Here is a 25,390-nt window from a genome sequence, read left to right on the forward strand (position 1 = left end):
ATAAATGCTCATGTTATTAAATCAACAATCTTCAACAGGTTGTAACCTTTTGTGGTGGTTCTAGTATTGATTTTCTCTAATAATGGTAAGGTCTTATATAAAAATAATAGTAACATAATTAGTAAAAACTGATTAAAAGTGACAATTTATTAAAGCTTTTAAATATGGGTATTTTTCGTGAGGACACAGTTAATTTAAAATAATCTTTGGGTAAACAATTTCACATCCTGAACTGTATCACATAAAGAAAAAGACCACCACTTTTTTGAGGGGCAGAAGAGGGAGAGATATGAGCACAAAGTAGTTTGGAATAAGGAAGGAGAACTGAATATTTATACATTTAAAAACTGATATGTACATATATTTGCACTTCAAGTAAATTCCAATGGGAGTCATTCGAAATTTCCTTGGGGTTCCCTTGGTGTCATAAATAGCTCAAATTAAATGCTATGGTAACTAGATCAAACATGGCATCTAAAGGAGAAGGGGGAAAATACACTTATAATGATAGATCTACTACTGATACTACTGGGTACAAGAGAGTGTCTATATGTTTTTAATTGTATGTTTTAAAAGAATATGTGTATATATATATATGTGTGTATATGCAGAGTAACTCTAGAAGGATACACAAGAAATTGGTAACACTAGTTGCTACCTTTCAGTGTCTATCAATCTGGAGCATCTAAATTTTGTACTATATGCAGGTTTTCCCTATTCAAAAATATTGATTAAATAAATTTAAATTACTTAAAAAGCCATGTCAAATTAAGGAGAAAAGATTAATTTTTGACATTACTCAAGAAAATACACTAACATATAAACTGTTTTTCTACATAAATTTGAGTATGACAGAGTAACTGTGACCTAAAAACTCAATTTTCACAAGACATTAAATTGGGAAAAACACATTTCCCTGTACCTCATTTCTACAGCATTGTGGACTATAGATTGTCTTAACAGCATGCGAACATCTCTCCTCCTTTCCTCTGATGGGCTAGCCATGAGCCATCATTTCTCTATGAAATTCAAGGAATCTTGAAGGAAATTCCAGAAAGATTTTAAGAATCTGTATTTGGCAGGGATAAATATTACACCTGTATTATTGTGTTGGCATAGAGTCAATTTTAAATTCTCTTTGTGGTTTACTTTAGACTTTTATCCTGCCAAAGATGTTTGGTGTTTTGGTAAAAGACAGACTTCAAACTACGTGGTGACTAAGCAAAGTTCTTACATAAAGCTTGGAATAAGATTTTATAAATAGTTCCAATGAAAGACACTTGGAAATAAGCAGGAAAAAAGAAACTCATACTTATGAAGAAATTATTTTCAGTATACTACTTCAAGTTTCCAATCAAGTCCTATTTAAATATTAAAATAAACATAAAATCTAAAGGAATGATAGTACATATATCAACTTTCCATGGCAGCTGCTTATTAAAACTGAATGTCTGAGGGTATATTTCAATTTCATCCTCTTCAGATTGTGCAGCTCAGATAAATGTTTATTTTACTGAAAATATTTGCAAAATTACAATATAAATACATGAGTATATTAAGATAGGATCACTCTATATAATGTATTCTTATCCACATATATAAAATGAATGCAGTAAATATAGTATACTCTTGATGAATCGTTAGTACACAGTGTTTCTTAGTAAAGTACATACAACCTATTATTAAGCAACATTTATCTACTTTTCAAATGTACATCTTAGGAAGTTTTCAGGATGGAAGGATACACTAAATCCCCTAATACCCTTTTTGGTTGGTGAAAGTTAGCTCTTCTGCAAATTTTGAAATAACGTCATATTTATTTTAGCAGTTGTTCTTAGTTTCTTTGCATTTCCTTAATTTGAACTTTATGTCTCTAGTCTGGTTATTTTCTTAATGATGCCATATCAGCCAATCATACTTTGTATTCTAATACAGTACCAGGTACTGTCTTTTCATTAGTAAGTGAAACATGCATCAAAAATGAAACAGAATCATTAAAAGCTTTTTTTTTTTTGCACAAATTCCCAAAATTCATTTTCAGGGTATTATGGGGAGTCTCAATTAGATATAATCTCAACTGTAATACTAGTCTGGGCTAGAAAGAGTTTTAGTAATTGATTCTAGTCCTTAAGAATACAAATACGAACTCTAAAATTCTTTGTTAGGTGTCTTGGGATTTACTTCAGAGGCATCTTCTACCCTTCTCCATGACACTGGTTGAATGGAAACTTGTTACTACAGCAGTTCCAACATAAACATATGCATGCAAGAGCTCACCCTACAGATTCTAAACTACACAGTTATTGAAACACGTCCCACCAGTCAAGTGGCATAAATGTACATCTTTTATATACAAAAGGTAAAGTGCATTATTAAATTAGTGAACTGACAGATTGTCTGCCTGGACCATATAGCTTTCAAATAGACAAATGTGAAATTCCCCCATTAGAACCCATTATTTCAAGAGGTTCCAACTAGCTTTTCCACCCTGTCATTTATTTTTGGCCATGCTCTTTAGTGCAAATAAGCTTGTGTTTGACTCAAGTTTAAGGGACATGGCAGTTTGGGGCTTTAACAAGGAAAATTATAAAATGTGGCAGAAGTTGAATTCTTTTATAATACATTGCATCTCTTGCATATAAGCAACAGATTAGTGCTGCTTTCAATTGGTAGGAGCACACTGCCAACAATGAAGAGGAACCCGTTTCCAGACTTTGTACTATCAGCTTATATGATTACAGTTTTGAGTCTGTACCACATTATGCTTGGATTATTATGTGCAAACATCATCAGTGTTTTAGAATTATATAGTGAAAGAGTAATTTTGGTTACTAACTTAAATGCTCACTTTTTGATTGCTAACATCCAGTTGCCTTAAGAGTTTTATATCTTCAAGGCAGGGATCCTAGTATTTTGAAGAATACCATGTACATGTGCAGCTCCATTTGTGATACAAATGACAATAAATAAAATGTATATTGCACAGATAAGAGTAGTAGCTTATTTTATAAGATACATGGCAATACATGTCCTAATACCAGAGTTTTGGACTGGATCTTACTGGATTATGGCTAATGAATGATTGGAAATTTTAAGTATCAAAAAATCATAGCATCATTTCCTTTTTCAGTGAACATTAACTTTGGAAAAAAAAGAAACTAAAGGACTGGCAGAAGGCTTAATGATTTTAAAGTATATTCAACTGCCGGTATATATGCATCTATGCAATCTATAGCTTTGAGATGGTAAAAACTTTGAAGTATACATACCATGTAGAAAATTTGGCTGCTTAACCCATTTTTAACTTAAATTGTTAATGAAAATTAAACTAATAATATTTATATACAATGAGTTAAAGATATTTACGTCTGACATAGTAGTGTGTGTGTGTGTATATATATATAACACACATATATACATACACATATATGTATATATATATAGACACACACACTCAAATCTTACCAGAGTAAAATCCAAAAAGGAAATTATTTAGACTTAACGGATATAAATATATTAGAAGAGAAGGTTTTAAGAGAGTACACAGTCACAGCAATAGTGATAGGAATGCTCAAATAGTGGAATATTCACAGCTCCAGTTTGCCAAAATCTGACAGGTTATTATTCATAGGCACTATGATGGGCAGCAAAGCAATCAGTAGTATTGTAATTCAAGGGCACACCATTCCTTCCTAGACCCCAAAGCTACTTTTTATCAAGCCTATAATAGTTACTTTACAGTGAGGACTGTTTAAAGATCCTTGCTACTTTTAGAGTCTCAACACCCACCATGTGCTATTAACTCTAGTACTAACATCATCTTCTAACCTTCAGCTGTTCCACAGTGATCCAGATGGTCCACAATTATAATGAACTAGTGAGATTCCTTCATACTGTTTGAGGAAACCGGAAATACAATCCGTAAGCCAACACCAGCATATACATCTGGGTTACTGACTGCTTGTTTTTAAGTAACATGAATTAGTGAAATTAATTTTCTTAATTCATCTCATTTAGTGACCTTTTGGGGGACAACCTCTGGAGGGAAAACAACTGTTAAAATAATTGTGAATTACTTATAGCGTATAGAAGAAGAGCTACATTCTGATCTCAATCCGTGCAGTCAGCTCTCATCAATGAGAGCTATATTTAGGGGTTGAAATCAGTGTTTGGCTCCTAAACATGATTATATGGACTTATTGTGTGGGAGGTGAGGAAAGCCAAGAGAAAAGACAGTAATTTCATTCAGAATAAAATGCAGCTCAACAGATAAAATTTCAGTCAGTTAATACAGGGTGGGTTGGTACACATATACATTATATCCACTTGTTTAAAAAACTGCTTAGGTGTTGGAAAATTGCAGTGGCACTTCCTGGAAAGTAATTTTTCATACAAGTAAATGGGTGAGTCTTGTGTAAGTAAACTTTTTTAAGTATCATAAAGAGCACCTTGGAAAATGCCTGAATTTTCTTTTCAAATATGCTTATAACCAATCTTCAAATAATATTTTTTCAGGCTGAAATTTTATGTTTATTCTAAATGCTTTTTAGAAAAGAGAAAACTTTTCCTGGAATTAAAACACCTGTAAAAGTCAGGTTTATACTGGAAGTGTTGAAATGGTCTTAAGGTGCTAAAAGTGCTACTAAAATATATTATTATAGATGTGTTTTTATATCAGATAACTGGTGCACCAACCCCTCTGAAATCGTGTTAAAGCAGCAGCAAAAACTGTAACACCTTGAGTCTATGATATATTTTGGGAAAGAACCTCTTACAACCTTCAAATTAGTATGAAAAGCTAAAATATCAAGATTTCCATAGCAAAGCCATAGGATGAAGCCTCCCACGCAACAGTGACATAAAAAGTAATTCCTGAAACTTTGGAAAGCCACTAATAATATATGGTACAATCATCAGAGGTGAAGATAGGATTGTAACTAGCTTAGAATAACCAATAAAAACTCTCATGGCGTTGATACGGCAAGTGTAAACTGTAGGGTTACCACAAAATTTGAAATTATAGCATACTATAGTAACTAAGATTTGATTCTTTAATGGGACTGTTTAATATTCAGTTATCCAATGGACATTGAATGTATTTCAACTTGTCCTTTTATAAATAAATAAATAGAATAGAAGTCAATTTCTGTTTCTGTGGTAACTGTCCTACAGGTAATCCTAGCAGCTTTTAATGAAGTAGGCATGGAATCCTTTTTTGGGGGAACTTATTAAGTAGAAATTCACACTTCCATATTAGGTATATGTATTTTTTTCAGGCTTATGTCATAGTGCAATGTAAATCTTAGCTAGGGTACTTGGAAGGTCAGAATGTCATACTTTGTGCTGATCTGCATACTTCAATAGTCTGGAGCAGTTGAAGCAGCTAAACTATTTAGCTCTGGGAAGGCAGGAGTTCCCATAAGAATTAGAGTGTTCTACGGGTAACATAACATAAGAATCAGACTCCTTGAAGTATAAACTACTAGAGGTATTACTGATAACAAAGGGCCCCCAAAGAGGAGAAATTTCTTCAAATGAGTATGGATCAGTTCTTTTAGCCAATCTATGATTTTAACTTTTGCCTGATGGAGTTCACTTTCATCTTAGTCGAGGCACGCTTGTTCTTCACCACTGGCCCTTCTGCCATCCATGCTCTTTTCTTTATGGCTGTTGCAAATTTTCCTCATCTCTTCTTCATACTTGATAAAATTCTCCCCAAACCTTGTCCAAGCCTTGAACGGAACGGTAATAGTATTACGGTAAGGTGGCCTCACCTCACTTACCTTCAGGAAAATTCCATATTTATTAGAGCCCACATCAAAGTAGAACCTTTTATTGTCCACTCTGAAAGAAGTCCCCTCGGGGAGTTCCACGGGGTCGTCGTCTCCACCTCTGCGTTCTTCGATGTCCCCTTCGCCATAGTCTTCGATGAGCTGAACCAAGGCGTCACGGAACTCGATCATTCCTTGAGCTGGGAGGACAATAGTCTGCTCCAGGCCCAAAGTGTGGCCAAAATAACCTATCATGCCAGTACCCCGCATCATGGTTTGTCTAATCCTTAGGAAGCGACCCCGCTGGTTTTCCTTCAGGTCTAGATAGTATTTCCTGTTGTCCCTCTCGATGTAGTCTGTTTTGAGGACACTGTGAGGGTGCTCTTCGGACCCCACCGAGACAGGCGGGGAGGGCGCTGAGTGCTTCTGTCTCCTCCTGGAGCTCTGCTCTTTGCCGTGACCGTGCTCTTGCCGGTGGCCTTTCAGGCCCAGGTGGGCATAGTGCTCGATGAAGTCCCCTAGACAGTCCTTCAGCTCCGCTGCCACCGACAGGGAGAGGGTCAGTTTACTCTTTCTGATATTGTCTTGCCGGCCTCTCCCTATCCAGACTTCGGCTATCTTGAGGAACCGGCCCCGCGAGCTCTGCTTCACGTCTAGGTAAAACCTCTTTTTCTGGATGTCCACTCGTTTGGAGGCCAGCTCCTGGATTTCGGCTGCGCCCCCAGCCTGATTAGGGGTGGCTGAAGCCGCGTAGTGGGGGTAGTGGGAGTGCTGGGCCTGGGGGTACAGTCTACTCTTGCTTAGGCCAGAACCCCCTACATTCTTGCCGCCGCGGCCACGGCCGCCGCCGCCGCCGCCGCCTCCCCTTCGCCTGGCTCTTTCCATCTTCAGCTGCAAGTGACAAACAGACACACGGGGTGGGGTGGGGGAGGGGGTGTTGAGAACAATCGCAGACGCCCCTCGGCCTGCGCTGCCCCAGCCTCTGCCCGGGACCCCCACATCGGGCCGCCGCAGCGCCGGGCTCCCCGCCTCTCCCGGACGGGCTGCGGCGGCCGGGCGAGCGGGCGGGCGGGCGGGCGGCGTCTCCCGGCTCCGCACTGGGCACTCAGCATCCCTCCGCCGCCCCTGGCCTCCCGCTCCCGCTCTGCGCCGGGCCGCCCGCCTCGGGCTCGGCAGCCCCCGGGTCCCCCAGTCAGCAGACACTCACATCAGCACTACCATCATCGCCGCCGCCGGTGCCCTTCACGACCGCCGCCGCCGCCAGTTCTCGGCCCCTCTGTGGCAGCCGCCGCCCCCTGCCTGCTCCCCCGCCGCCGCCGCCGCCGCCGCCGCCGCTCGCACCGCCCCGCGCCGGAGCAGCCGGGCAGGGGCATCGCCCGCGGCGCCCACCGCCGCCGCCGCCGCCCCTCCAGCGGCCGCTGCGGGGGCCGCCGCCGCTCTCCGGGCACCGGCCCGACGCCCGCCGGGGAGGAGGGGAGGGGGCGGGGAGGGGGGCGGCGGGAGGCGGGCAGTGGACCCCGCCTCCTCCAGCACAGCCCGCTGAAGCGAGTATCGGGTCTCGGGCTCTCCTCTGCGGCCCGCTCTGACGGAAGCCCAGCGCGTGGGACTGGGGAGTGAGCGTGAGGTGACCGGACAGGTGTGAAGATGGAGACGAGGACCCGGCTGAGGGGAGGCTGTTCTGACTTCTCCAGGTACCGCTGAGACGTAGGACTCGGGCGGCCCACCGGCGCCCGCGCGGAGACTACACTTCCCGTAGGGCTTAGCGGCGGCGAGCCCCTCCCCAATTGCGCATGCGCGCCGAGTAGCCAGCTGGGCTTGGGTGGGAGGGGCTGCAGCTCAGCGCTCCGGGAGCGGAGGACTTGGGGGCGTGGCGGAGCCCGGACGGAGGGGAGGGGAAGGTCCGTGTCCCAGGAGTGACGCGTCACTGTGTGCGCCGTGATCCTCCCGCGTGGGCTCCGCAGCGCGGGAGTCTGTTGAATCGGTATCGAACCCTGATACCTGGTTCGAGGCTGTGGTGTTGGGTCGCTGCACAAGTCATCCAGCTGATGGACGAGTCCCGTTGAACTGGCTCATCTCAGGGTAACGGGTCCCTCCAACCTTGCTTCAGGCTCCAGGCCCAGGGGTATCTTTCTAGCCTTCTCTTACCTGGAGGTTCTGAGTCCCACAGAGTAGGTCTCTGGGCTTTGGGTGGGAGGTTCCTTAGGGATGGGCATCTTCGTTCTCCTTTTCCGCCTCCCTTTTGTGTAATGTAACAAATCATGTTGGATTTTTGAATTCAAAATATTCAGTCTTTAATTTTGTTTTTGTTGTTGTTATTGTTTTTTTTTTCCTGGTTAAAATTGAGTTGTTTTCTGGTTATGTGTCAGTATGTAAATATTCTCCTTACAGAAGCGGATATTAACATCCTTAAGATGCTAATTTAGTAGTGTTTTAAATCAGAGTACTTAGGCACGTTAATTTTTAGGGAGTTGAAGTCTACGGGTAGGGCAGTTAGATTTTCATGCTATTGAACAGTGATCTCCCCTTCTTAATTACACAGATATTTACCGAGCGCCGCTCTAGGTCCATCAGTGAACAAAACAAACACAAATCGCTCTGTTTTGGGAAGTTTACATTTTGGAGAGAGATAGGCTATAAGTCAAATGCCTGGTATGTCAAGAAGGTGACAATTCCATGGAGAATAATAAAGGAAGGAGAGATGAGGAGTGTGGATGAGGGTAGGGAACTGAAATTTTAAAGTAAGGTGGTCAGGCAAGGCCTGGCTGAGAATGTAATTTTTTTTGAATTAGTGTTATTGGAGTATAGTTGCTTTGCAATGTTGTGTTAGTTTCTACTGTACAGCAAAGTGAATCAGCTACACGTATACATATATCCTCTCTTTTTGGACTTCCTTCCCATTTAGGTCACCACAGGGCACTGAGTAGAGTTCTTTGTGCTATGTGGTGGGTTCTCATTAGTTAGCTATTTTATACCTAGTATCAGTAGTGTATTTGTGTTAATCCCAGTCTCCCAATTAATCCCCCCCTTCTCCCCACCTTAGTGTCCATACGTTTGTTCTCTGCGTTATGTTTCTGTTTCTGTTTTGCAAATAAGATCATCTATGCCGTTTGAAGAGGAATTAAAAAGCCTCTTGATGAAAGTGAAAGAGGAGAGTGAAAAAGTTGGCTTGAAGCTCAACATTCAGAAAATGAAGATCATGGCATCTGGTCCCATGACTTCATGGCAAATAGATGGTGAAACAGTGTCAGACTTTATTTTTTGGGGCTCCAAAATCGCTGCAGATGGTGATTGCAGCCATGAAATTAAAAGTCGCTTACTCCTTGGAAGGAAAGTTATGACCAACCTAGATAGCATATTCAAAAGCAGAGACCTTACTTTGCCAACAAAAGTCCGTCTAGTCAAGGCTATCGTTTTTCCAGTGGTCATGTATGGACGCGAGAGTTGGACTGTGAAGAAAGCTGAGCACCGAAAAATTGATGCTTTTGAACTGTGGTGTTGGAGAAGACTCTTGAGAGTCCCTTGGACTGCAAGGAGATCCAACCAGTCCATTCTAAAGGAGATCAGTCCTGATGCTAAAGCTGAAACTCCAGTACTTTGGCCACCTCATGCAAAGAGTTGACTCATTGGAAAAGACTCTGATGCTGGGAGGGACTGGGGGCAGGAGGAGAAGGGGACGACAGAGGATGAGATGGCTGGATGGCATCACCGACTCCATGGACGTGAGTTTGAGTGAACTCCGGGAGTTGGTGATGGACAGGGAAGCCTGGCGTGCTGCAATTCATGGGGTCGAAAAGAGTTGGACACGACTGAGCGACTGAACTGAACTGAATGCTGTTTTTCTAGATTCCACATATATCGTTAATATATGATATTTGTTTTTCTCTTTCTGACTTACTTCACTCTTTGTTCGTGTTAGTTGCTCAGTCGTGTCCAACTCTTTGCAACCCCACGGACTGTGGCCTGTCAGGCCCCTCTGTCCATGGGATTCTCCAGGCAAGAATACTGGAGTGGGTAGCCATTCCCTTCTCCAGGAGATCTTCCTCACCCAGGGATCAAACCCGGGTCTCCTGCATTGCAGGAGGATTCTTTATCCTCTTTGCCACCTGGGTAATTTTTGAGTAAAGAGCTGAAGGAAGTGAGAGAGCTAGTTTTGTGGCTATCTGAGGTAAACGAAAGTGCAAAGGCTCTGAGGGAACCTGCTTGGTGTATTTGAAGAGCAGAACTCTATAACTGGTTAATTAAGCAACAGCTTTCCACTGCCCTTCTGTCCAGCCCTAGGTAACCTCTGATATGCTCGCTCTCTATGAATTTGCTTATTCTAGATAGTATATGCAAGTGGAATCATATTTGTTGTTTTGCACTTGTCATGATGTTCTCAAGGTTCATCCATGTCGTACCATGTATTAGAACTTAATTTCTTTTTATGGCTGAATGTGTTTCCGTTGTGTGTACATACTATATTTTGTTTATCCTCATCTGTTGACAGACAGTTGGGTTTTCCCCCCTTTTGGTTATTGTGAATAATGGTGCGCTGAACACTGGCTTACAAGGATCTACTTGAGTCCCTGTTTCCAGTTCTTGTTTCTTTTGGGTCTGTACCTAGGAGTGGACTTGCTGGATCATATGATAATTATGTGTTTAGCTTTTGGAGGAACTGTTTTCTACAGTGGTGGAACCATTTTACCTATGAATTTTTTTTTTTGGCTATGCTTGGTGACTCACGAGACTTTAGTTCCCTGACCAGGGATTGAATCCGGGCCACAGCAGTTAAAGTGATGAGTCCTAATCACTGGACTACCAGGGAATTCTCAATTCCATATGAATTTGAGGATTAGCTTTTCCATTTCTGCAAAAAAAAGGGCCTTTGGAATTTTGATAGAGATTGTGTTGAATCTGTAGATAGCTTGGGGTTGTATAACATCTTAACAATATTAAGTCTTCTTTCCGTGAACACAGGTGGTGTTCCATTTGTTGTGGTGGAACTTGTCTTCTTCGTGAATGAAATGTCTTCTTTAATTGGCAGCAGTGTTTTGTAGGTTGTGATGTACAGGTTTTTCATTTCACCTCCTGGGTATTTTATTTTTTTAGATGCTATTGTAAACGAGATTGCTTTTTAAGTTTCCTCTCAGATTGCTCATTGCTGTTGTCTAGAAACTCAGCTGGTTTTTGTGTCTTGATCATGTACCCTGCAACTTTACTGAATTTGCTTATTAGATCTAGTAAGTTTCTTGTGGTTTCTTTGGGACTTTTTTTTATAGACGCAGTCATGTCATCTGTGAATAGAGTTTTACTTCTTTCCAATTTATTGCCTTTTATTTCTTATGTCTAATTTCTCTGGGGCTAGAAATTTCAGTACTCTGTTCAATAGCATTGGTGGAAGGAGTATCTTTGTCTTGATCTTGATTTTAGGTGAAAAGATCTTCAGTCTTTTACCGTTGAGTATTATGTTAACTGCGTTTCTCATAAGTGCTCTTTATTGTGTGGAGGAAATTCCCTTCTGTCCCTAGTTTTCTGACTTTATATCATGAAAGAGTATTTGATTTTGTCAAATGCCCATGTCAGTTGAGATGGTCAGGTGTATTTCCTTCATTCTGTAAAAGTTACGTATTACATTGATTGATTCTCTTATATTGAGCCACCTTTACATTGCTGGGATAAATCTCACTTGGTTATGGTATATAATTCTTTAAATGGAAACATTTTTTAACAGAATCACTCTGACTTCTGTTTTGAGAAGACAGTGGAGGTGACGGAAATAAGAGGTAATGTGGCTTGAATCAGGGTTTTCCTGTGCAGGTGGTCAAAGATGAGAAATGCCTCCTTTATCGTATGTCAAGTGTCTATATTTACATAGCTCTGTTTCTGAACATGATATATTTTGTTCCATTGATTTATATCTATTTTTATACCAATTCCACACCATTTTAATTTCTGTTTTTGTGTACTGCTTATGTTTAATAGAGGAATTCCCTGGGGCTTCCTTTGTGGCTCAGCTGGTAAAGAATCCGCCTGCAATGTGGGAGACCTGGGTTCGATACCTGGATTGAGAAGGTCCCCTGGAGAAGGGAAAGGCTCCCCACACCAGTATTCTGGTCTGGAGAATTCCATGGACTATACAGCCCATGGGGTCGCAAAGAATTGGACAGGACTGAGTGACTTTCCCTTTCCCTTTCCCTGGTGGCTCAGACTGGAAAGAGTCTGCCTGCAACATGGGAGACCCAGGTTCGATCCCTGGGTCGGGAAGATGTCCTGGAGAAGGAAATGGCAACCCACTCCAGTATTCTTGCCTGGAAAATCCCATGGATGGAGAAGCCTGATGGGCTACAGTCCACAGGGTCTCAAAGAGTCGGAGATGACTGAGCGACTTCACTTTAGGAGTTCTCAAACTTTTTTTTATGTTTAATAGAGTGAATTTTTCTTTATTGGTCTTATTTTCTCAAAAAATACATTTTTTTGACTGCTCTTGACTATTTTCTTCTCTTAGTGAACTTTAATATAAGCTTGTGTGGTTTGATGAAAAATCCTGCTGACATCTTTTCTTGCTGTTGCTTCTGGAGTGTATTGATTTAATTAATTTAAAGTTTTGAGTCTTAACTGTCCAGGAACTCAGTATGTCTTCTCTAGACCTTTTTTGATGTTTTACTAAGCTTGCCTAGTTGTCTTTAAAATGGGTCTTACGTAGTTTACTTTAAGTTTATTCCTTGGCAGATTGTCATTTTTGCTGTTATTGAGTTTATATATAAATTATACTTTTTAATTGATTCTTGCTCATATATAGAGAAGTCCCTTCATTTGGATATGCTTATCTTGAATCTGGTCATCTCTGGAGTATGTCAGTCTTTTAATCAAATTGATGAAGTTTTATAAAATCAAATTACCTCAAAGTGATACTAGGGACAAGTATTTCGGAGACTTTAGCTCTTTGATAGGAGTTAAGCTTTCCTCTTGTGAAAACTGGTTAGTAATAGCAGTCAGGTGCTACCCCTGCTCCTTGCCTTAAAATGATGATCATCAGCATTTTTATTATCATCAACACCATCATTATTCTGCATTACTTCCCTTAGGGATCATATAGGTTTACCCTGTATCCTCTTTCACCTGCAGAGCAGTCAGCTTCTTTTAAAGGTGATTTGCTTTCTTTTTTGATAAATGTTTTATATATGGGAGGATTAAAAAAGAGGATGGTTTTGGAATAATTTCTTCACTGGGAAATAAGTGATTAGAATAATTTCACATTATCTCCCAATAAGTGGAACCAGTGAATTTCCCTCCCTTCCCTTCAAGCCTTTGCTTCTTTCTAACTCGTGTCTTGTCTGAATTTTATGATCTTCCACCTATAGTCTGATAGGCTAGGTCTTTGGGGCAGGGCAGAGATTCACCCTCTCTTTAGGTGTCTCTGAGGCCAAGAAGGTAGAGGTGTGGAATCTCCCTAGTGTATTGTAGGAATAGCAGAAGCCATTAGAAAAAATATCAAAGGTTTGTTGCTTCTTCTCATTTTGATCTGTAGCGTGAGACATCACCTGTTGGCATGTGATCTACTTTAGCTATTCATTCTTGAAATGAGGGCACCAGAGTGCAGTGGAAAGATCACTGGACTAGAAGGTAACTTTTGCCTTCTGTACCAGCACAGGATTGCTCGTTTTTCCTTTTACTCATTTTATATAAACTTTCCCTGTGTGAAGAAGTTAATCTGAAGTTCTTGGCATTGGATAAACTTATGGTTGCTTTCAGAATTGTATATTCATTTTCCAGTTTCTTTTTCACTCTGTCTCTATTTTTACCTTTTGCTCTTCCTTCCACACTTAAATTGGTCTTATTGTAAAATATTGCATTTTTCTTTCTGTCTGAAAATCCTGAATTTCAGCCCAACGCAGAGCTGTGCATCCTAAAGTTCAATATCACTCCCATTTATTTAAGTTCTAATTTTCTGTTGCATTGCTTTTTAATGTTATTTTAATTCTTGTTTTGATTTAAAGAAGATATGAAGCTCTGTTGATGAAATTTTGAAACTTTTGGTACTGTATACTTTGTGTGGCTAATATTTTTGTGTATTTGTCTGGGGCTAGTATTTTTATCCTTATAATTTATTTTTATTTAAGATCAGGGGTCAAAGAAAAGAATTGGCCACATACTCTTATTTTCAGTTATATTTGTGTGTTAGTTACAACACAATCACAGAAAACTTGATTCAAACAGGCTTAACGAATAAGGAAACTTATTTTTAAAATGAACCTTGAAGGCTAAGGGAGGACTAACTTGAAGACTAGTTTAGTGCATTGACTGTAGCTTCATTTCTCATCTTTTCCATCTCCTGTGTGTTGGCTTCATACTCTGGCCAATTTCCATCACCGTGGCAAATCAGCTGTCGAAGGCCCAGGCTTCCCATTCTCAAACAAGACATCTCTTGTGGTACTTTGATATAAGAGAAAAAAATATTCTCAGAAGCCCTGTAAACATCTCTTGTATCTCATTGGTCTGTCTTAGGTTGCAGTTTTTATTCTTAACCCAAAGCTAGGAGAATGCCTTGAGTTCACACCTGAGTTTCTGAATCATTGTGACTAGGGGAATGGGATTTATTTTACATCAGTTAGATTTTCCATGGGAGCTGGCATTTGGGGGCAGCTTCCTTGAAGCACATTGGTTTTGCAAATAACTGGTCAGTATCTGAATTAAATTTACAGTACTGTGCAAAGGGTGCAGGGTGGAATGGATGCTGGGTGGCCAACCGTCAATGTCCTTTTGATAATGAGTCTTATAAAATTTCATCTCAGCCCATATGAAGTGACAGGGGAAGAAAAAAAAAAAAAACAAGCAGCCTAAGAATGTTTTAAATTGACTTACCTGAAAACTTTCTCTGTACTTTCCCAGTTTATAGTGGCTGATTTTAGCTGACTGGCTATAGCTACTTACAGAACAGAGGAAATTCATTAAAAATAATGAATTATTCAGTGGGATAGTGAAATTCAGTTATAAAGCACTTCGCTGTGCCATGGACTCAGTTCAGGTCAAGTCATGTTCCTGGTTTATGGGCAGTGCGGCTTCTCACAATGACACTGCATTATTCTTTTCCCCTGTTGCTAGCATTTTAATGACATCTTATTGTATTTATTTGGTTCTACTTATACTTTATTTCAATTGACTTTATTAACACAAATTTTAACTTACACTTTAAAAATATAAATTATATATTACATAATGTTTGACAGTTATGAATATTTAGTAGATACCTATAAAGAATTAGGTCTCTCAAAAGAAAAATCCTGTTACCTTTAAAATTGCTGTGATTACTGTAGCTGAAGCAAATGCTAATGGTGGTTTTATTTAGCGTTTATAGTTTGTTTGCCTGGGTTATTTGGAGGGAAATTAAGATTCAATAGATTAATGAAAGCGTCTTTAATTAGGGAATTTAATGAGGGCTTTGTCATGGATTCCATGGTTCTTTTTCCTCTGACCCTTCCTGTTCCTATTAGTGCATTGAAAAGTAGAAAAGAATTCTCAAAAACAATACAGAAGGATACCTCATAAGTTATATCCTCTACTGTAATTACAGATTGTGCATGCTTGTGTAGAAATATGTGTGTACATGTGTCTCTGTGGGGACTTCCCAGGTGGCTCAGTGGTAAAGAATGTGCCAGCCAATGCAGGAGATGCAGGTTAATTCCCTGGGTCGGCAAGATTCCCTGGAGAAGGAAATGGCAACCAATTTCTATATTCTTGCCTGGGAAATTCCATAGACAGAGGAGCCTGGCAGGCTACAGTCCTTGGGGTTGCAAAAGAGTTGGACATGACTAAAACAGCAGTGTGTCTCTATATGTATCTGTGTGTATATATATATAAAATTTATTATTGTTAGTCTCTCTGTCCTGTCTGACTCAAAGTGTCTAACCAAAATTTGGACATTGATAACCAGAGTGAATTGCTGAATCATTTAAGCTGCTTTGGTTTTATATTACGTATAACAAGGATGACTATGCTGCTAAGTCACTTCAATTGTGTCCGACTCTGTGTGACCCCAGAGACGGCAGCCCACCAGACTCCCCCGTCCCTGGGATTCTCCAGGCAAGAACACGGGAGTGGGTTGCCATTTCCTTCTCCAATGCATGAAAGTGAAAAGGGAAAGTGAAGTCGCTCAGTTGTGTCCGACTCTTAGCGAGCCCATTGACTGCAGCCTACCAGGCCCCTCCGTCCATGGATTTTCCAGGCAAGAGTACCGGAGTGGGGTGCCATTGCCTTCTCCGAAGGATGACTATACTTGTATATAAATCTTTCTGGAGAATGCTGGTTATTTTTGTAACATTAATTTTTTAAAATGTAACTATAGGTAAAACAGTGTGAGAAGTAGAGAAGTATTTTGAGTGGAAATCTTAGTATTGTGTGAAGAAATTTCCTTGGCCTACCTTCATGAAGATGGCTTTTCTTTCATTTACCCTAGGCTCTATTTAGACATTAATTTTCACACTAGACCATCAAACTGGTCCTTTTAATAATTTGACTATTGAAGCATTTGATTGATGCTGATAGTTAATGGACTGGAAGAACTGAGCTAGTGCCCCTCTCTGGGTTCATCGTTTTTAGTCCCAGTTTTACAGATGAGAAGGTAAATAATGGGCTGTGTGGGTGCTGCTCGCATCATTGAGGAATCCATAGGGTGAAGTAACGCGCCAGGCCAGTGTGAATTGACACAGAAGGCTCAGAGATGGGGAGAAAAGGAGACGTGCTCCAGTCTTAGGATAACTCCCCTCCTACTCCCCTGATTAAGTAGGTGTCCCAGACTACCACCCTGATTCATCTTTTGGCATATTCCTACTGTTTCTCAACTACTCATTCTGTAGTGTACCTCCAAAAATGTACCCCAATATTTCACTCAAAGAATGTTTTTTAAAGGGATATTGACTCTTAACATTTCTAGAGATACTCAGACCAGCTGCTGGTATTGATTTGTTTACAGCTGAGGTTAGAATTAAGAGGCCTGCAGGAAACTGGGTCTTGGAGATTGGTATCAGATGGGAGATTGCATAGTCATATCCATTTCTTTTGGAAAACTGGAAGGTCTGGCAAAACTGGGGCCAAACTGACCATTGGGAAGAGTTAGCTGAAGCAAGGTTAGTGCCTTCCAGTTTGTGCTGCAGCATAATGATATGGGTTATGGGTAATGCACGATTTTGATGGTTGCATATTTTTTATAATTTTCAAACATAAAAGCTTTTTATAAGGCAAACGTTCAAAGATTTGCAATAGGTTAAATTATATTTGAGCATTCTTTATGTAGATCGTTTTGTCAATTACTTGATATCTATAACATGTATAGTTCTGTGCAGTAAACTTGGTTGAAAAGGGCTGTGTTGTGGCTGTATCTTTCTGTCTTAACTGTTAAGTAATTTCCTGTTAATCACTTTAATTGGGTATGTGTATGTTATTTAATCATTGGGAAAGTTATATGTGTTCTTTGAATTTTCTTTCTTAATTCTCATAGGTTTACTGGAAACATAGAAAAGACCATGATTATTAATTATTACTATTATTAATTGATTGAACATATGCAACTCAATTGGTTCAATAAAATATGTCTTTATAACTTCAGAAGCTCATTTAAAAATATTTGATTACCCTGAAGTATTTTTTGTTTACTTTAAAATTTTTAATTATTAAAATAAATGAAAATAAGTATTTCAGTACACTTAGTTTTTTGTTTAATTTCCTTAATTAAAAAAAAATTTTTTTTTTGATAGGATTTGTTTAGAAATGTTCATAAGAATACAGACAGGTTAAACAACAGAAAACTTTTCCTGAGGAATTAAAGACCTGTAGTATTTTAAGTACTTTATATGCAAGTAGATTGAATTTCCTTAGATACTTACTTACCCAATTTTGATGTGTAAGACTGATTAAAGCTGGAAAGTCATTCAGTTTATGAGTTGAACATAATAGTAAATATTTATTAATCAATAACTAAGTAGTAAAGGATTATCTCAGAATTGGATTTGGTATTCCCAGAATTCTTCACATTTCAGCCTAAATCAAATGGAGTGGGGGTGTCAGGCAGAATATTCTGATACCTTTTCATAAAACATTTATTTTACTAAATAAAAGATCTGAACGTTTGAAAGTGTCTATGAGCAAAAAATAAGAACAAATTTAAGAGACTGATAAAAGAAGTAATCAGATTGAACTCAAGAAGGGTTAAACAGTTAATAGAGCCCAGATTACCTCACTAGTTTGCTAAATCTGCTCTTTTCCCTCCTGCCTATATGGAATACTATGTTTGGGACCAGTGAGGCAAAGGAAGTAGAAAAGTTGCCATTTTTCAGTTATCTTTTAGAAGATATGTTGAAGATTTATGCTGAAGACAACATTAGAAGAAGATTAATGAAAAAAGTGTTCATTGCAGTTATGAATTCGTAAATACTGGCAGTGGTCCTCAGCAGGCTTTATAGAACCTTTGAAAAATGCCTGGAAGGACATTTTTTGCTTGGCACAGAAGTTCCAAAACCAACTGGGGATGAAGAATGAAGTGAAAAATGAATATTTTGAAACATGAGAAATTATAGAAACTGGAAATGTGGGGCTGGTAACAATAGGAACGTAGAAAGGCTTTGTGTTAAGTTCAACGTAAAAAACCTGATATTCCTAGTTATGTGCTGTTTTATTCACAGAGAATCTCTTGTATATTAAAATTTACCTGTAGTTCTGAATTCTGCATTAAATGGTGTCATAAAAATGGTGAATCTCCTGAAATCCAAGTGGCTACAATGCCATCCTTTCAGCTTGAGGTGAAGAAATCTGATTAGCTATTTCATTACTGAAATAAGTTGACAGTCCAAAGGAAGATTTATAAGCTAAAGGGAAAAATTTCAAATTATTCTGTGTGAATGACTCTTACTTTGCAGATTTTTTGAAGTCTGATTATTGGCTTCAAAAAATGGTATCCTTAACTGACATTTTGAGCACTTGAATTAACTTAATCATCACTGTAGTGATCATGTGGAAAATATATTAATGTGTACTGACAACATTTATGGATTCAGAGTAAAAATTCAGGTTTGGCGGAGTGAAGTTAAAATAACTTTTAGAAGTGATTGTTTAATTGGTGTTATTTGAATCCTAAAGAAGGATTAATATTATTAGAGAGAAGCCAGTGTGTGCCTGATATGGAACTTTAGCATTGACATTCTTGATATAAAAACATTCATTTGTATTTGAAGCTTATTTAACATCATCGGAAGAAATTAACATATTTCTCAGTAGAGGAACAGGAGAAGCATTAAAGACTTCCTGCAGGCTTGAAGTTCAATTTAAGGAGATTGAATTGTTGGAGTGCTGGTTAACAGTGAAAAAGGAGCTTTCAGTATGTCGGAGCAAAGCTTCCCCTTTTGCCATTTGCTGCCATTGGTGCCAACAAAGCTTGTTCGTGATGGTTGCTCTACGGAGTATTAAGAATATGTTGTTTAAAGATCTAAATCGAGAATTTTGTGTAACTGTGTTAAACATAAAACCTAATATACAGAAGTTATTTCTTCTAAATAATTTCAAGATTGTTATTTTAAAAGTTTGAAAATTTTCATTTTATAAAGAACGTAGAAGTTTCACAGTATATTCACATTCCCAGATCCCATTCCCAGCATGCCATGAAAATAGTTTCATTTTCTGAATGTGCCATGAACTTGAAATTGTTGTCCACTTCTGGTATAGAACTTCATTTATAAATGAATCGGACAATTGAGAGTCATCATGTATTTGGGTAAAATCAACAGGTATCAAATCACTTAGCTGAATAGTTGACCCTTGATAAAAAAGAATTTTCTACACAAAAAATAACTTAGACTCCTTGTAAAAAGGATTCAGTGAATTCAATAGAAAATGTATTAACTGAAAATGGTGTAAAAGGAATATTGGAGGTTAGGAGAGGAATTAAAACATTTCCTGAATAAGTACTCTTTAGAATTACTGTGGTAAAACAAATGTGGCTGAAAATTAAATTGGTATTGAATGTACTGAAGAACCGATTGGACTTAGGAAGCCTACTTGATATTTCCTGTCTTACAGGACCTAGAGGAGGTGTACTGTTGGGTTCTATGTGCTGGGGAGCTAGAGCTTGAGATTACAACTCTGGATACCTGTGAATCAAGAAATTGTCTTCTAGAACTTCAGTGGAAGACTTAGTATGTTCTCTTGGTGCTCAGTTTGCAGCTTTCTGATGGACCCTAAGAGCTGAGACTGCTGATGGTAAATAGAGTTACATGGGTAAAGTAAAATAACATTTTACCCAAGGAATTCAGCATGAGGAACGTCCAGAATAGGAAACTCCTGTTGAAACGGGTCTTTGAAATAATTAAATCATAACTTTTACTAAAGAAAGAAATTACAAGCACATTTGGGGAGACTCAACTAGAGAGCAAAGAAACTTTCTGAAACAAATAGTCCAAATCTTAACATTGTAAAAGTTCAGTAAGGCAAATTGTAAAAGAACTTTGAAATGAAAGGGAGAATATTGAGAATGAAATTAGCATCTTGGAGATCAAGTAGAAGAAATGTCTTGTAATACTGAACAAAGTTAAGGAAGTCATCATCAGGTAGAAAAAAATAGACATTAACAGAAGAAATTCAGGCAAGTTTTCACTGGAATGTGAATAAGTGGTATAGAAGGAAAAAAAGAATAGGTTATAGCAATTAATAACTAAACCAGTAACAGGAGTGTATTAATTTGTTATAGCTGCCATGATTAAGTACCACAAACTGAAAGAGTCAACAGAAATTTAATATTCTGTAGTTTTGGAAGCTAGAAGTTCAAAATCATGTTGTTGGCAGAGTTTTTGTTTTTTTTTTTCCTGAGGGCTGTGAGGGAAAGGTCTGCTTCTGGCCTGCCTTCGTGGCTTGTAGATGACTTTTTCCCTGTGTTTCTTCAGATCGTCTTCTATGTATGCATGTCTTGTCTCTGTGTCCAGATTTCCCCTTTTTTATAAAGACATCACTCATTTTGGATTAGGGACATCCCTAATAACCTCATTTAAATTTGGTTACCTCTGGGCATACACACTGAGGAAACCAGAAGGGAAAGAGACACGTGTACCCCAATGTTCATCGCAGCACTGTTTATAATAGCCAAGACATGGAAGCAACCTAGATGTCCATCAGCAGATGAATGGATAAGAAAGCTGTGGTACATATACACAATGGAGTATTACTCAGCCATTAAAAAGAATACATTTGAATCAGTTCTAATGAGGTGGATGAAACTGGAGCCTATTATACAGAGTGAAGTAAGCCAGAAGGAAAAACATAAATACAGTATACTAACGCATATATATGGTATTTAGAAAGATGGTAACAATAACCCGGTGTATGAGACAGCAAAAGAGACACTGATGTATAGAACAGTCTTATGGACTCGGTGGGAGAGGGAGAGGGTGGGAAGATTTGGGAGAATGGCAATGAAACATGTAAAATGTCATGTAGGAAACGAGTTGCCAGTCCAGGTTCGATGCACGATGCTGGATGCTTGGGGCTGATGCACTGGGACGGCCCAGAGGGATGGTATGGGGAGGGAGGAGGGAGGAGGGTTCGGGATGGGGAACACATGTATACCTGTGGCGGATTCATTTTGATATTTGGCAAAACTAATACAATTATGTAAAGTTTAAAAATAAAATAAAATTAGGAAAAAAAAAAAATTTGGTTACCTCTGTAATGACCCTGTCTCCAAAGTGGCATTCTGAGGTACTTGGAGATTAGGACCCCAACCTGTCTTGTACTGGAGAGGCATACAGTTCATCCTATGACAAGAGGAAAATTTTCTTAAGACTTGGAATCCTTTCCAAGGACTCGCTGATCCCAAGAAGAATAGAGTGGAGCGCTTTAAAATATAAAAATCCTTTAAAGTCTCTGAGGCTTCCAGATGGGAAAAATGTTACTCATAATTGAAGAAAGCAGCAGAAAAGCAATGGACTTCTTACTTGTGATGTTAAACGGCAGAAGACTGTAGGAGAACATCTATAAACTGCTGAGAGACTATTATGCTCCGTCAACACATCATTCTCTTATCTGTCTGAAAAAATAGGTTTTTATATATGCAAGGGATCAGTGCTTATCCCTACATATTCTACCTGAGGAAAGCAATTGAAAAGAACCTCTGAGCAAACACTTGAATTCAGAACAGAGATCCAGGATAGGGCAGGATGAATTGAAAAGGAAACCGTAGTAAGCGATATAAACACTTACATATATATCTAAATTTATATAAACATTAAAATGGATGATGAAATTTGTAACAAAAATGTTCAGAAACAGTAAGGATTCTTGAAATAGAAAAGCAGTACTAGAAAGCTAACAGGCTGTAACAGCCAAAACTGTATCACGAAAAAGCAGTGGTTAAGGGTGGGGAAGTCAAAACATTCTTCAGAGTTTTCCCTTACTGGATGGAGAGACAGTATAAATGTCAGGTCTTGATGGGGAAGGGATATAGTTTTATTATTTTGCCCAGAGAGTGGAGTAATAGTAGTAATAGTAATAATAGTGTAAAAAGTGAAGTTTTAACACTGACAGTGGTAAAAAAGAATATGAATGGTAACTTCACCCAGTTGGAAAAATGGACAAAGCGTAAGAAGAAACCGAAGAAAGGACGATAAATATTAATCAAAAATGAAAGGGAAAGCTCAAGTTCTTATACTAACTGTGAATCAGGTGAATCTCCTTATTGAAAGACAGCGTGTTCAAATTGGCGCTGTTCAAAACCAAAACCAGAAAAACAAACCACAACAAAAATCCCACGTGTATGTTGTTTAAAGCCAGCCTTTAAAAAAGTGATAAAGGTGAAAAGTGGTAGATAGTGGTGGCTAGATAGGTGAGATTATTCTAGAAGAATCCAAACCAAAGCAAATCAAAATACATTATTTTAAAGAGGAACTTGGGATCCTTTAATGGCTCAAATAAGAAATGATAAGATTTGATTTTGGAAAAAAATGTGTGAACATTGTTCATACTCAAGAAGGTAACAGCTCAATATATAGTTTAAAAACTCTATTATTCAATGATTTCAATCCTTTCCAAGAATCAAATCAGATCAGTCGCTCAGTCGTGTCAAACTCTTTGCGACCCCATGAATCGCAGCCAGGCCTCCCTGTCGATCACCAACTCCCGGAGTTCACTCAGACTCACGTCCATCGAGTCAGTGATGCCATCCAGCCATTTCATCCTCTGTCGTCCCCTTCTCCTCCTGCCCCCAATCCCTCCCAGCATCAGAGTCTTTTCCAAATGAGTCAACTCTTCGCATGAGGTGGCCAAAGTACTGGAGTTTCAGCTTTAGCATCATTCTTTCCAAAGAAATCCCAGGGCTGATCTCCTTCCGAATGGACTGGTTGGATCTCCTTGCAGTCCAAGGGACTCTCAAGAGTCTTCTCCAACACCACAGTTCAAAAGCATCAATTCTTCAGTGCTCAGCCTTCTTCACAGTCCAACTCTCACATCCATACATGACCACAGGAAAAACCATAGCCTTGACTAGACGAACCTTTGTTGGCAAAGTAATGTCTCTGCTTTTGAATATGCTATCTAGGTTGGTCATAATTTTCCTTCCAAGGAGTAAGCGTCTTTTAATTTCATGGCTGCAGTCACCATCTGCAGTGATTTTGGAGCCCAGAAAAGTAAAGTCTGACACTGTTTCCACTGTTTCCCTATCTATTTCCCATGAAGTGATGGGACTGGATGCCATGATCTTCGTTTTCTGAATGTTGAGCTTTAAGCCAACTTTTTCACTCTCCACTTTCACCTTCATCAAGAGGCTTTTGAGTTCCTCTTCACTTTCTGCCATAAGGGTGGTGTCATCTGCATATCTGAGGTTATTGATATTTCTCCTGGCAATCTTGATTCCAGCTTGTGTTTCTTCCAGTCCAGCGTTTCTCATGATGTACTCTGCATATAAGTTAAATAAACAAGGTGACAATATACAGCTTTGACGTACTTCTTTTCGTATTTGGAACCAGTCTGTTGTTCCATGTCCAGTTCTAACTGTTGCTTCCTGACCTGCATACAGGTTTCTCAAGAGGCAGGTCAGGTGGTCTGGTATTCCCATCTCTTTCAGAATTTTCCACAGTTTATCGTGATCCACACAGTCAAAGGCTTTGGTATAGTCAATAAAGCAGAAATAGTTGTTTTTCTGGAACTCTCTTGCTTTTTCCATGATCTAGTGGATGTTGGCAATTTGATCTCTGGTTCCTCTGCCTTTTCTAAAACCAGCTTGAACATCTGGAAGTTCACGGTTCACATATTGCTGAAGCCTGGCTTGGAGAATTTTAAGCATTACTTTACTAGCGTATGAGATGAGTGCAATTGTGTGGTAGTTTTAGCATTCTTTGGCATTGCCTTTCTTTGGGATTGGAATGAAAACTGACCTTTTCCAGTCCTGTGGCCACTGCTGAGTTTTTCAAATTTGCTGGCATATTGAGTGTAGCACTTTCACAGCATCATCTTTCAGGATTTGGAATAGCTGAACTGGAATTCCATCATCTCCACTAGCTTTGTTCGTAGTGACGCTTTCTAAGGCCCGCTTGACTTCACATTCCAGGATGTCTGGCTCTAGGTCAGTGATCACATAATCGTGATTATCTTGGTCAGGAAGATCTTTTTTGTACAGTTCTTCTGTGTATTCTTGCCACCTCTTCTTAATATCTTCTGCTTCTGTTAGGTCCATACCATTTCTGTCCTTTATCGAGCCCATCTTTGCATGAAATGTTCCCTTGGTATCTCTGATTTTTCTTGAAGAGATCTCTAGTCTTTCCCATTCTGTTGTTTTCCTCTATTTCTTTGCATTGATTGCTGAAGAAGGCTTTCTTATCTCTTCTTGCTATTCTTTGGAACTCTGCATTCAGATGTTTATATCTTTCCTTTTCTCCTTTGCTTTTCACTTCTCTTCTTTTCACAGCTATTTGTAAGGCCTCCCCAGACAGCCATTTTGCTTTTTTGCATTTCTTTTCCATGGGGATGGTCTTGATCCCTGTCTCCTCTACAGTGTCACGAACCTCATTCCATAGCTCATCCGGCACTCTATCTATCCGATCTAGGCCCTTAAATCTATTTCTCACTTCCACTGTATCATCATAAGGGATTTGATTTAGGTCCTACCTGAATGGTCTAGTGGTTTTCCCTACTTTCTTCAATTTCAGTGTGAATTCGGCAATAAGGAGTTCATGGTCTGAGCCACAGTCAGCTCCCGGTCTTGTTTTTGCTGACTGTATACAGCTTCTCCATCTTTGGCTGCAAAGAATATAATCAATCTGATTTCGGTGTTGACCATCTGGTAATGAATAACCTTTCCAAGAATAACCTTTATCTAATCAATGATTAAAAGCCACATGCATGCAGAAGAATTTCTCTACTGTGAATTATTCTCCAACTTTCTTTTCTGTGTGCTTTTTATCTGGCCCAAGATGTAAGTATTATTAAGTTTGATAAAAATGTTAGGTTTGTAAACAAGTTTACTTTCAAATTCTTAACCTGGAGGCATCCAGATAGAATTTTGTGTGCAAAAAAGAGTATGTACATCTAAAAATTAGACATTTTAAATTAAAATGATTTCAGTCATATAGTTGGCTATAGGGAAGAGTTACTGAGGTTTATTTCTCTTCTGG

At 39.2% G+C, this 25,390-nt stretch overlaps 3 protein-coding genes across 12 annotated transcripts in view; 1 reads left to right on the forward strand and 2 right to left on the reverse strand.

Annotated features, from left to right (window-relative positions):
* Positions 1 to 7,078, reverse strand: part of PURG (purine rich element binding protein G) — a 40,717-nt gene extending 33,639 nt beyond the window's left edge. For 2 of the 3 annotated variants that reach the window (XM_027529759.1, XM_027529761.1), the window contains exons 1-2: positions 6,979 to 7,078; positions 5,784 to 6,662 (exon numbers count right to left, since the gene is read on the reverse strand). In XM_027529759.1, coding sequence (XP_027385560.1) covers positions 5,784 to 6,656 — 873 coding nt within the window. In that variant the 5' untranslated portion in view covers positions 6,657 to 6,662; positions 6,979 to 7,078. Of the gene's footprint in view, positions 1 to 1,613; positions 6,663 to 6,978 lie in introns of those variants that run through there. The other variant, XM_027529758.1, reaches the window with a different exon arrangement.
* LOC113884941 (protein G1-like8) lies at positions 7,014 to 8,031 on the reverse strand. Its single transcript, XM_027530048.1, has 2 exons — positions 7,917 to 8,031; positions 7,014 to 7,585 (listed from the first exon to the last, which is right to left on the reverse strand). Exons 1-2 carry the CDS (start codon positions 8,029 to 8,031, stop codon positions 7,014 to 7,016), a joined length of 687 nt encoding a protein of 228 aa, XP_027385849.1.
* The window catches only part of WRN (Werner syndrome RecQ like helicase), a 126,363-nt gene continuing 108,266 nt past the window's right edge, over positions 7,294 to 25,390 (forward strand). For 3 of the 8 annotated variants that reach the window (XM_027529750.1, XM_027529751.1, XM_027529756.1), the window contains exons 1-2: positions 7,654 to 7,850; positions 19,815 to 19,994. In XM_027529750.1, coding sequence (XP_027385551.1) covers positions 19,992 to 19,994 — 3 coding nt within the window. In that variant the 5' untranslated portion in view covers positions 7,654 to 7,850; positions 19,815 to 19,991. Of the gene's footprint in view, positions 7,463 to 7,651; positions 7,851 to 7,874; positions 7,894 to 19,814; positions 19,995 to 25,390 lie in introns of those variants that run through there. The other 5 variants (XM_027529752.1, XM_027529755.1, XR_003509020.1 and 2 more) reach the window with 4 other exon arrangements.

This window comes from Bos indicus x Bos taurus, chromosome 27 (genome assembly GCF_003369695.1).
Source record: "Bos indicus x Bos taurus breed Angus x Brahman F1 hybrid chromosome 27, Bos_hybrid_MaternalHap_v2.0, whole genome shotgun sequence".
NCBI lineage: Eukaryota > Metazoa > Chordata > Mammalia > Artiodactyla > Bovidae > Bos > Bos indicus x Bos taurus.

Coding starts and splice junctions, on each gene's coding strand:
- LOC113884941 (XM_027530048.1), bottom strand. CDS start 8,031: ATGATTTGTTACATTACACAAAAGGGAGGCGGAAAAGGAGAACGAAGA. Junction 7,586..7,916: donor GTGGGACTCAGAACCTCCAG/GTAAGAGAAGGC, acceptor CTCCCACCCAAG/CCCAGCTGGCTACTCGGCGC.